Genomic DNA, 12,785 nt, shown 5'->3' on the forward strand with positions numbered 1-12,785 from the left:
CAAGTTTTCACATTCTATATTACAAGTTCTCAAATCAAATCTACAAGTGCGTTCTTTTTGGAGCATTGTTACCTTCATACCTTTGTCATGTCCTGAATATTGTTGCACATCTCATTTTTACCAACTAGAGAGTCTGGGTGATTTGTTTTCTCTTTATTTATTTCTTTTATGTTTTCTAATGATGTTTGTTTGATTTATTTTTTCTAATATATCTGTTGTCATGATACGGTTTAGTTTATTTTTATATTTTTTGTATCGCAGCTCTGCTTCAACAGTTCTGTTTTTAAAGGAATGTTTGTATAAGCTGTTCTTTTTTGCATGCGTTTCTCAGTCCAGTTGTCATCCATGGGGTTTTGTTATGTTGATTTCTGTTACAGGATTTTGTAAGTGGGCAGTTTTTGTCGTAAACAGATGTAAACTCCTGTATGAATAGTTTATAAGCTGAGTTAACATCGTTGCTTTCATACAGAGTTTTCCAGGTTTGTGCTTTTAGTTCTGATTTCAATGCATTTATTGATTCCTCAGTCAGTTTTCTTCTGTAGATTATTTGCCTTTTCTCTTTTATTTCTCTAAAAACACATTCATAGTTTTCAAATACCGGAAGGTGATCACTGATGTCTGTCTTCAGAAATCCACTTTTTATTCTGTTTCTGTATCAATATCCGCAATTTCAGCCCCATAAATATTTAGTATTGGATCACTACCCAAATTTCCAGAACCCAGTAAATGAAGCTCTGACCAAAGAGCAGTTTTTAAATTTTTAAATGTCAAATCTAAATGTGAACAATAAATGTTTAATTTCAACTTAAAAGTCCAGTTTCTGACTCCCAGATTCTGGTTCACATGGAAACTGATCCACACAGAGGAACACCCTCAGAAGGAGTCTAGTTAACCATTGGAGAGAACAGAAGACTGAGAGATTCTGACAATCTGGACCACTGATCTCTGACAGAAGTGTTGCTGTGGTGCAGCGTGCTGACGCTAAACTCATTCTCTTTATATTCTGCATTTAATCCTTTATCAAATATTGTTAAACGTATAATCTCTTTACTCTTAACTTTGTTGATCTTTTCTTGAGTAAAAAAACAAAACACAACGATTTTAATTTCAATATTTAGAAAATATGCTAACATTTCACATCCATCAAATTGGCCCAGAGCTCATTGGTTGTGAAGAATTATCATATCCTTGTCTGACATTACACCGATATGCAGCTACAAATCTGTCTCTGCAGGTTTACTCAATTCTTTCATTTCTGCACCAAAACTCTCCTTTTTTCTCTGATTTTCCTCTCTAGTCTGACTCTCACTTGTGTCTGTGTAAGTACACATACACGCTCAAGTGTCTGATTTGAACTTTGACCTCGGTCAGCTTTCAGACAGGTTTGATCAGAATGACTAGTCTGTCATTAGTTTGAGTTCTTGTTTGTTTTCTGACTCTTTAAACTCAGAAATCTGTCAAATGTTTCAACAGGTGAACCTTTTGTTGCCATGGAAACATCTTTCCTCTAAAGAAAATCTAAGCAGCTGTTTTTTTTCCACTGCAGACTCTTCAAAGAATCAAAGATGTTCAATTTGTGGAAAACCCAGATTATCTTTGAATCCAAACCTTTCAGCTTCAGTGAAGAACTACAAATGTAGAAATGAACCAACCAGCAGCTTCAATGTTCTGACCTCAGAGTCTGTAGTCTGCAGTTTGGACTCTCCAGTCCAGAACACAGAACCTCCATGGATGAATCCTCCAGGCTTTTGTTGCTCAGGTCCAGTTCTGTCAGGTGGGATGGGTTAGACTTCAGAGCTGAGGCCACAATTTCCCAGTGAGTCTCAGAGAGTCCACAGCGTTGTGGAAGTCTGTGAAGAGGAACAAAGACAGAAACAGATGATCGATGATGAATTCAGGCTGTGATGAAGTTCTAGTTGGACATTTCTCTCTTCATCAGAGCTTCATCTTCATCCTAAAACAATCCTCCTCATCAGTCTCTCTCAGACCTTCATCTTTCTTTCATCTGCAGCTGGAGGAGAGAAGGTGGAGCTCCATGGAGCTTCATGCTGGCCTCAGTCTGTCAGTGATCTGAGGTCTGAACCCCAAAGTTACCAGTAGAACATCTGGATCACAGAGACTGACAGCTGTCACTCTAACCATGATGATGAGGATGAGGATGATTAAATATTGAAAGTTTTTAAATTCTGGTTCTGATCCAGTTTTCTGTTTTCATTTCCAAAATTATATTTTATGTTTTCAGCTCTGAAGCTGTAAACAACAGCAAAAACATGAATCCTTTCAATGGAACTGGATAAACAATCATTACAAGCTAGTGAAAAAGCAGATATTAGACAGATTTCCCTGATTTTCTGTCTGCACTGCTGTGTGTTGGACTCAGATCTTCAAGAGAGACTGTATGTATGCAGATGATGGTTGACCGAACTGAAGGAACCAAAAGGATCAGAAGAAAGAATCAGTTTCAGTTTCTTCTTTTAGTCATCAAACTGTGTCATTTACAGATCAATGATTTATCTAGAAAAAAGATGAGGAACAGAAGAAAGAGCATTGTAGAAATGTGCTTCTAGAATGACGGACATTGTGGAAATGAAGACATCCATTCATTCTGGACCATCTGCTTTGGGTTCAAACCTTTCAGAAGGTTCTGGATTGGATTTCATTTGGACAAATCTGATCCTTCTTTGATCTTTAGCTAAATGATCATATGAGTGTTAAAATCAAACTGATTTTCTTCTTTCATGTTTTTTATTTCTAATCATTTTCAAACCTTTCATTCTTTGTAAATCAATCTGAACACTGACCTTATTTATCATCACAATCACTTCTGGACTCACCTGAACTTTCTGCAGTTCCTCACAGCTGGGATCAGTCTCCGTTTACCCTCATCTGATGTGTTGTACTGGTTTAGGTTCAGTTCATCCAGAACCTCCTCTGACATCTGCAGAGTGTAGGCCAGAGCTGAGCAGTGGATCTCTGAGAGTTTCTTCTTTGATTTGTTCTCTGACTTCAGGAACTCTTGGATCTCCTGATGAACTGAGAGGTCCTTCATCTCCATCAGACAGTGATAGATGTTGATGCTTCTGTCAGGAGAAACTCCTCTGATGTTGATGCTTCGGTCAAGAGAGATTAATTTACTGTTTATCTTCTTCAAGTTGCCAATGGCTCTCTGGATGGTTTTTGGATTCTTCTCTGTCTGACCCAGCAGGCCTCCTAAGAGTCTCTGGTTGGACTCCACAGAGAGACCATGAAGGAATCGAACCAGCAGGTCCAGGTGTCCAGTTTGACTCTGCAGGGATTTCTTCATGACTCTCCTCAGAAACTCATCCAGGGATGGGTTCTTCATGTTCTTCTTCAGGAAGTCCTCAATGACCTTTACCTTCCTGTTGGAGTAACAGTGGAACATGTAGACTGCAGCCAGAAACTCCTGAACGCTCAGATGAACAAAGCTATAGATCGGTTTCTGGAAGATCCCACACTCTCTTCTGAAGATCTCAGTACAAACTCCAGAGTACACTGAGGCCTCTGTGACATCCAGACCACACTGCTGCAGGTCTTCTTGGTAGAACATGATGTTTCCTTTCTCCAGATGTTCAAATGCCAGCCTCCCCAGCTTCAGAAGAACTTCCCTGTCAGTCTCTGTCAGCTCTTGTGGACTTGTCTGATGTTCCTGCTGGTACTTGTTCTTCTTCCTCTTTGTCTGGACCATCAGGAAGTGGGAGTACATGTCAGTCAGGGTGGTGGGCAGCTCTCCTCTCTGCTCTGAGGTCAGCAGGTTCTCCAGAACCACAGCAGTGATCCAGCAGAAGACTGGAACTTCACACATGATGTAGAGGGACATGGAGCCCTTGATGTGGGAGATGATTCTGCTGGACAGCTCTCCATCTGGGAACCTCCTCCTGAAGTACTCCTCCTTCTGAGCATCATTGAAGCCTCGGACTTCTGTCAGTCTGTCCACACATGAAGGAGGGATCTGATTGGCTGCTGCAGGTCTGGAAGTGATCCAGACCAGAGCTGAGGGCAGCAGTCGTCCCTGGATGAGGTTAGTGAGCAGCACGTTGACTGAGGACTTGTGTGTGACATCAGACACCAGCGGACTGTTGTTGAAGTCCAGAGAAAGTCTGCTTTCATCCAGACCATCAAAGATGAACAGAAGTTTGCAGACAGACAGCTGTTCTGCTGGGATCTTCTGGAGTGTTGGATGGAACAGCTGGATCAGAGTGAGAAGACTGTGCTGCTCATCTCTGATCAAGTTCATCTCCCTGAAGGACAGAGGAACCACAGCACTGATGTCTTGGTTCTCCAAGCCCTCGGCCCAGTCCAGAGTGAACTTCTGCACTGAGAAGCTTTTTCCAGCTCCAGCAACTCCGCTGGTCAGAACCACTCTGATGGATCTGTGTTGGTCAGGGAGGACTTTGAAGATGTCTGGGTTCTTGATTGCAGTGTCATGGAGCTGGTTGGTCTTGGTGGTGGTCTCCAGCTGCATCACCTCATGTTGGGTGTGACCCTCTGGTCTCAGTCCCTCTGTGATGTAGAGCTCAGTGTAGACCCTGTTGAGGAGCGTTTCTCTTCCTGCTTCTTCAGTTCCTTCAGCCACATGTTCACTTCTGCTCCTCAGACTGATCTGATGTTCTCCAAACATCTCCTGCAGACCAACATCTGCTGAAAGAGCAGAGAAGAAAACTCCTTCATGAGTGTTCCACATGTTTCCAGAAGAATCCATCAGCAGATGATGAGGCTCTGACTCACCAGCTCTGGGTCTTTCTGCAGACTGGGGTCCGCTCCTCTTCTTCTCTCTGTGGACACTAAGGAGAAACGTTAGTGAACAACAATCAAAGCAGTCAGTGGGAAGTTCCAGACTAACTCTGATCATGGAGCAAAGTTCAGCTGTTTGCTTCATCCTCACAGACTGAGCTTTGTGTCCTCAAGAGTTGTCCAACTCTTTTCTTTCCTCTCAGACCTAAAGCGCTCACAGCAGATGGTTGACCTTCCTGGATGGATCAGCTGATGTTCTTGATGAGAACATTGTTGTTCCTGCTGAAAGCTGAACTCTGCTTTGTTCACTGTAAACTGTTTCTTACTGTGAGTCTGAAGGTCCTAGTTCAGTTCTGAAGAATGGAGGTTCACCTTTGGACCAGTCACTCTTCATGGATCCACAGCTGGAGGCTGCAGACTGGACTCTCTGTGTGACCTGTTGACCTCTGCAAACACCAAACCATCAGAGTGTTGGAGGATCTGCTTATTCATGAACAGCTGATGGACTTTGACATGAACACAGACTGAGCTGTTTAGTCTGGAATAACATGACATGTTTGGATCAACAGTTTCCAGCTTTCAGCATTTTCTGTCAGTCAATCCAGACTTTTTTCTAGAAAAGCTGATTCCAATTCTCCATGTAGAAATGTAGAAATTCTGAGAGCAGAAAGTCAAACTAGAACAATGTGATGTTTGGAAAGCATGAAAATCTGAATCCTAGGAGTCTGCAGTGATTCTTCTCATTAGACTGGAGCTGCTGTCAGTCAGAGTCAGCAGTCAACATGTTTTCTTCTCCAACATCTCTGATGTCTCTCAGAGACTCTCAGAAGACTCAACTGAAAAGATCTCATCACACACATGATGCTCCAAGTGAGTCTGATCAGAGAGATCCAGAACTGAACCAGACCTCAAGTCCTTCATCTGAAAACTGTTGATCATCTGAACTAGAATACAGCCTCCAAAAACTCTGACAAACACTCACTGTTCCACTCCTGAATGGATGTCCTTGAAGTTAATTGGTAAATCCTTTGACATGTCACTCCTGTCGGACCTCCAGCTGGATCCAGATCCAGGTCCAGGTTGGTTCCTGTGAAGAATGAAGGTTGCTGGTGTGAGTCCTGAGCTCTGACATGGAGAAGATCATGGACAGTTGGAGATGTTCATCTCACCTCTGAGCTTTGCTCTGGTTGTCATGGTTACCATCTCTGCTTTTCAGCAGAGATGGTTTCAGCTCACACACACCTTCCACGTTCATCTGCAGAGGAAACATGTCTTCTTCAACTCTGACAGACATCCTGGTTGTTACCAGATGAGGTTCTGAGTTCTGTTCTCTGGCACAAAACCTTTTGCTTGTTTGTGTCAACAAAGCTGCTGAACCGACTGATCAGGCTGTATCACATATTGTTAGAATTTGTCATCGTAGTTATAATTTTGTTGGATTTTTTTTCAACATTATTTTATTTGATTTTAGTACAGCAACGTTCAACAAATGATATTAATCATTGTATGCGTTTTTTTCCTTTAACACACACTTAACACACACACTTGGGTTGTTGAAGGTATGCTTTATGAATTCTGGGAGTCTTGTTCCAAATGAATCTAGTCAAAGTCTGATCAAACTCATTGTCATGATTTGACTGCTAAGTAGACCCAGATGCTGTAACCCGGAAGAAACTCAGGAGGCGAGGTAGGATCAAGATATTTAATGTTAGAGACAGTCCAGGATCGAAAGGCCAGAGTCAGGGTCCGTGAGCAATCCAAAGTAGTCTGAGCCGAGGACGGCAAGACCAGCTTGAGGCGAGGCGGACATCGTAGACGATGGAAACAGCTTGAGGCGAGGCCGAGCACCGAGGACGGTGTAATCAGCCTGAGACGAGGTGGAGCGCCGAGGACGGCGAGACCAGCTTGGGGCGAGACGGACGCCAAGGGAGGATGAAACCAGCTTGAGGCGTGGTTGACCACCGAGGACGGTGTAAACAGCTTGAGGCGAGGTGGAACGCTGAGGACGGCGTGACCAGCTTGAAGAGAGGAGGGACGCCGGGGACGGCGTAATAGGAACGGAGCGAGGAACCAGCGTGACCAGAGGGGAGATGACCTGAAGACATGAGACAGGAGCGGTAAGTAGAAAGCTTAATTTACTAGGGCGAGATTACTTAGCTTAGGACCAGGCGTAAGCACCGGAGTGAGTAGAACGGACTGGCGTAGTATGGTGGGATGGTATGGTGGGATGGATCTCCTTATGAATGGTCTGCCAAATGATGAGGTGATGAAGGCCAGCTGGTTCCAATGAGTGAGCAGGGAGGAGGAGGTAGCAGCCGGAGGCACCATGACAGTAACCCCCCCCACCCCCCCCCCCCCCCCACCACCCCCCCCCCATCAACGACCGCCTCCAGGCGGTCCTGGACGACGATCCGGGTGGACCCGATAGAATTCGTCTATGAGAGCATGGTCCAGAATGAGGGAGCGGGAGATCCAAGAGCGCTCCTCTGGACCGTAACCCTCCCAGTCCACAAGAAACTGGAAGCCGCAGCCCCGGCGGTGAACATCCAACACCTTACTGACGGTGTAGGCAGGAGCGCCGTCGATGACCCGGGCGGGTGGTGGGGAAGTAGATGGCGAGCACAACGGACTCTCCTGGACGGGCTTCAGCTGCGAGACGTGAAAGGTGGGATGTACCTTAAGCGCCGCCGGGAGTCGCAGCCGCACACAGGAGGGGTTTATGACCTTCTCGATGGGATAAGGTCCTATGTAGCGTGGGGCTAGCTTGTGGGAGGTGGCCTGGAGCCGTATGTCCCGTGATGAGAGCCAGACTTTCTGTCCCGGTTGGGAGGTGGGACTCTCCACCCGGTGGCGGTTAGCGATATGACAGTTCACATCTGCCAGAGCGCATACACCAGAACACACAAAGATGGAAGGGGAAGATGCTGAAGGAATGTTACGAGACAATAGTCTTGGTTGTGCAAATGTAATATAATTTTGAGATGATAAAACATAGTGAATCAAGTTTAAACCATCAGTGTAATAAAATGTAAAGGGAGTTTCTAACTATTCTGTTTCTAATTATTCCTAACAGCAAGATAGCCAAAGGCTCTATGGCAAGGGTGTCCAACAAACACGCCCATGGGCCGTATCTAGCCCGCCAGATGGTTTAATCTGGCCCCCTCATGAAGAGTAAAAATTGTAGGGATGTTTTAAAAACAGCAAGTCTCTGGTACATTTCTGTGGAAAGTTAAGATCTTTTAAAAGGATTAACCAAAATGTGGAATTCCGCCTCTAGGAGGAGCAAAAGAAAAGCAAAACAGGTGAAACAGTTTATCTCTGCATGTGCCAAAAGCAAAACCTGACAGCTTTGTGTCTGAGTAAGATGCAGATTGCTTCCCTGTGAGCCTCACTGCTGTTACGTTGCTATAAGAATAATTAGTAGTGACACCCTAATGACCAAAATGTTGTCAAAAAGAAAAAAAAGGTTGAAGTGGAGTGCCGAGCTTTCCAGGAAAAATGGAAGGAGTTTTATTTGTTCAAAGAGCTGAATTCAAAATCTGCATGCTTGGAATGTCTTCAACAGGTTTCAGTGCTCAAAGAATATAACATTCAGCACAACTATGAGACTCACCATAAAGAAAAGTTCCACCATTTACAGTTAAGAAAAGAGAAAACATATCAACTATTAGCTGGACTAATGAAGAACTGTTTGCATTTACTGCAGTCGTGATGTCAGTGATGGAGCAGTGATAGACACCTTATTGCAGACAAGTGAGAGCAAACATCCAAACCCTTTTCAGATGATGATCATGAGAAAATGCTGAAGGCTACAGAAGACTTGTGCCCCCAAAAGCAGTCGAGCTTTGCCGCCGTAAGTCTGTCTAGGATTACGATTGCAAATACAACATCTCTAAGGAGACTTGGGCGGCAAATGAAGGAATCCAGTCATTTATAGCAAATTTCGGTCACTGTTGCTTCAGTGTCAGATGTAAAATATTCAGTCTGAATTAAATTAAATAAACCAATTATCATGGTGCCTCTGTCAGCTCTCCTCCCCCTCCCCTCTCTGCTTGGCTCCTGATGCATCCCAGCTGTGTCCACTCACCTCATTACCCAGCTGGCCTACTTAAGGGGATACAGAACCAGCATTCATCGCCAGTTCGTTGCCCCTGATGGTGCATAACCTAGTCTCTCGTCTAGTTTTGCCATAGTGTTCATGGCTAACTTTTGCATTGCCTCGCCTTCAGGACATTCTGACCATGAATGGACACCTGAGTCAGCGGATTACCTGAGTCACAGAACCTCTTGGAACACCAAGAGCCTCCAGCCTCGCCTCGAGCCAACAACAACCTCCAGCCACACCACGAATCAACTCGACCACCAGCCTTGTCTCAAGCCATAGGTACCTCAAGCTACTTCCAGCAACTTCCCTCGCTGCTCTCCAGCCCCCAGCCACATCAAAATCTCAAGCAACTCTGAATAACATTAAAACTTCCTTACCAACTTACTCACCTTGTGTTTTCCTTCCGGGTTCCAGCGCTTGGGTCTGCCTTGCCTATCTTGCCATGACACTATATTTCTTTTTTTTTTTTTTTTAAAGTGAAATTTTATCTGAGCCCAACTGGCCTCTGTGAATGAATGTATAACAAGTGATTAAGATCCTGTTTGTGAGGGGGAAAAAACTACCGATAACAAGCTGACCAGAGGTTAATTTGCTTTTATGTTACTGGTCCGGCCCACTTGAGATCAGACAAGTTGAACTTGGCCCCCAGACCAAAATAAATCTGACACCCCTGCTTTATGGCAAAAGCGATGGCGACAAAGGAGATCTATGCCTCGTACTTCTAAAAAGAGGGGAAAAGTCACAGTGAGTATTTGTTTTGAGGAAAGTGGGGAGGTATACAAAAGTCTGACCCAAGAATTAAACATTTTACCAAATCCATATTTCTCCAAGATAGTCACACTCGACTCTGTTAAAGGCCTTCTCCGCATCCAGACTAAGGACTTTTTTCAGGATAAGGGATATAGTTGCCTGTCGGAGTGATAGCTGAAGAGAACCCACTTCAAGTGAGAGTTTAAACTTAACTATTAAAGGCGCCAATTTAGGCATACATTTTCTGTAGAACTCAACAGGAAACCTGTTCTGCCCATGACATTAAGAACATTAGTGGCTTGCAGAATCTCTTCAGCTGTTATAGGCTCCTCTAATCAACCACTGTGTGTGTTCAATTACAGGAAAATCCAGACAATTGAAGAAGGAATCCAAGGATGCAGTGGTGGGTGAACACTCAGAGGTGTAGAGAAAAGACTAAAAGTCATGAAATTGGTTGTTGATTATTTGAGACTCTTCAGACTCCACAAGGTGTCTGAATTTGGGGAATGAGATGCGCCGTTGCTGCACTATGAAGCTGTTGGGAGAGAAATTTATTTTAAAGGACTTTATGTATTTATTCCGTTGTATTCCAGCCCCTAGTTTAATAGTTGTTGTATTTTTATGGAGAGTTTTGTTTTGCTCTGTTTCTGTTCTCAACCGTGAGGGTCAGGCTTGGGGTGTAAATCTGTAAACTGTTTTTATTTTATTTTTTACTGTGTAATCGCCTTATGCTCTTTTATCATGTATGTGATGTGTGAACGTTGAAGGATGTTGTAACAGTTTGTAGCTCTGTGGCCCAGAACAAATTTCCTCTTTGAGGACAATAATGTTTACCTTTACCTTTACCTTTAAAATAATATTTATGTTGCTGCTCTGGAAAGCCTCAGGAAACACGTCTTCACGCCATCATGGTGTCTAACAGCCCCCCTCATGTGTTGGATTTCTAAAAACACATTCACTTTCAGAGTTCATGTTGTCAGGAAGCCCTGATGTGTTTGTCTGCTGCTGTTTCCCTCACAGATCAGAAACAACAGCTTCATCATGAGAACAGAAAACAACTTTTTCAAAAAGACTCACCGAAGAAGAAGAAAACGGAGAAACTCCAACGTCTGTGTCTGCTGTCAAACTCTGCTGACTGAGTTTGACAGCAGACTTCCTGTGCTGTCTGTGTTTGCATGTGGGTGTCTGTTTCCTCTGCATTTACCAGAAATAGTGAGATCGTAGCTGCAGGAGACAAAAAGCTGCTGTGTCTTAAAGAGAACCTGATTTATTTCAGCTCTGAATTAAACTCAAACAAAAATATTTGATTATTAGACAGAAATGTCTCCTTCAGTCTCCTTCACAAACACTGAAACAAAGATTCTGATTTAGAAATCTAAGAAAAATTTTCATCTCTGTAGCTGCTGCAGAGAAGCAGAAGAGAACAGTTCAGAGGGTCTCAATGTTTCTTCCTCTGGAGGAAAGCTGCAGCCAAACCCTGAAGCTTAAGCTATGTTCACACCATGAATTTGATGTACGTTAAAAAACACTTGTTTAGCATGTACGACAATGTGTGTCACACTCACACTGTCTAAACCGTTAGACAATGAACTGCACAAATCCGCGAGCAGGGAGGGGCTTCTTCTACTGTTTACTAGTGTGTGTCTGCCACCAGCTGGAAGAGGCTTGATGTGAAATTGAGAAAGTGGCGCAAATCTCACAAATGACTTAGTGTTGTGTTATTCAGGCCATGCACAAACTGCAATTATTAATTTCTCCTCCATTCTCTGGCAAATTTCAAATTAAGGTGGCTACACCTTCTTGTTTAATGACGCTGATTCAAAGTGACAAAGTGACAGCAAATGCATTTGAATACAGAGCTGCAGAGGAAAAGGAAGTGGAAACAACCACAAACAGAATAGTTTGCACAGATGGGTTTTGACTTTCGTTTTAGAGGTAGAAAGGTTCTGCTCTCTGCTAAAGAGGCAGAACGTCTCCTTCTAAGAAGAATCCAGAGTTCCTGATCACAAACATCAACTGAAGCCCAAATCAGAGCTGATCAGACTGCATGGAGCCCAAGCTCCAGAAAAGAGGAGAAAAGAAGAAGTCGTCCACATGAAGCTTCACCTTAGAGGAAAAGAGGAGGTTTTAGTAATGGCGTATGAAGATTATACGCCAGTCAAAACAGTAATAAAGCTTCATCAGCAAAAGAAAGAGTTTCTGCTTGTAGTAGAAGAACAGACAAAGTAAACGCACAAGTTTTTGATCTTATTTCCATTTTCCTTGTGACGCATATATATATATATATATATATATATATATATATATATATATATATATATATATATATATAACTTATGTGAATTCCTTTTATTGGTAGCAAGTAATTGAGTTAAATTTATTCAAACTAATTTCTTACATCTATAAGACTCAGTAATTGTTTATACAACTCAAATTTACATATTTATCTAACTAAATGTCATATTACTCCAATTCAATTAATATTTTTTCCATCTTAATTTATTGTAATTCTTGAACTCTCATATGTCTAAGTTTGAGCCGGCAGATATTCTCATTGTTATAACAATAAAAAGAACGACAAAATATACCCAGTAGGAACACACACATTTACCAATTTCCCAACATTCTCATTACAGTACTTGACAGTAGGGGTGCTATATAAACTCATCATCCTCTCCCTCCTTCACTCTCCCTCAATGTGCAGAGACTTGAGCAAAGTAGGACAAAATAACTCAGCAAAACACAGCAAAACAGCTAAACAACTAAACACATTTCGTGAAAAACTCACACCTAAACCCAAATCCGTCCAGACAGGCAAAGGAATGGTATCCCACAATCCCTTGCGGTGCCGATCTATCAGCAGCACCAAAGTTACACCTACTTAATTGAATTAATTTGAATGAAAGTAAAATAACTGTCTGAAAACTACGTGTTATTTTTAAACTGACTTAACATTAAAATGATTTATCTTAACTGAAGCAAATAATTAAGTTATATCAAAGTAAAAAAGTTGAATTTTCCAACATCCATATGTGGTCTTATCACCCTCTCATGGTGGAAAAAGTATTATCTGAGCTTCTTCATACACTAAATCATCTTCAAATGGACACGCCATGCTGCTTCACCTCTCTGAAAACAAACTAACCTTCAACTAAACCTGCTCCAGACCAGGTTATGT

The 12,785-nt window shown here is 42.7% G+C and overlaps 1 protein-coding gene across 9 annotated transcripts in view; it reads right to left on the reverse strand.

Annotated features, from left to right (window-relative positions):
* LOC110014093 (NACHT, LRR and PYD domains-containing protein 12-like) overlaps positions 1-12,785 on the reverse strand; it is a 471,367-nt gene that overhangs the window by 15,724 nt on the left and 442,858 nt on the right. For 4 of the 9 annotated variants that reach the window (XM_078934550.1, XM_078934516.1, XM_078934509.1 and 1 more), the window contains 5 exons: positions 5,735-5,839; positions 5,079-5,198; positions 4,747-4,802; positions 2,835-4,659; positions 1,674-1,850 (listed from right to left, as the gene is read on the reverse strand). In XM_078934550.1, coding sequence (XP_078790676.1) covers positions 1,674-1,850; positions 2,835-4,659; positions 4,747-4,802; positions 5,079-5,198; positions 5,735-5,839 — 2,283 coding nt within the window. Of the gene's footprint in view, positions 1-1,673; positions 1,851-2,834; positions 4,660-4,746; positions 4,803-5,078; positions 5,199-5,734; positions 5,840-5,921; positions 6,008-10,453; positions 10,551-10,684; positions 10,794-12,785 lie in introns of those variants that run through there. The other 5 variants (XM_078934527.1, XM_078934592.1, XM_078934538.1 and 2 more) reach the window with 5 other exon arrangements.

The sequence above is a fragment of the Oryzias latipes genome, chromosome 2 (genome assembly GCF_053564925.1).
Source record: "Oryzias latipes strain Hd-rR chromosome 2, Olatipes_Hd-rR_3.1".
NCBI lineage: Eukaryota > Metazoa > Chordata > Actinopteri > Beloniformes > Adrianichthyidae > Oryzias > Oryzias latipes.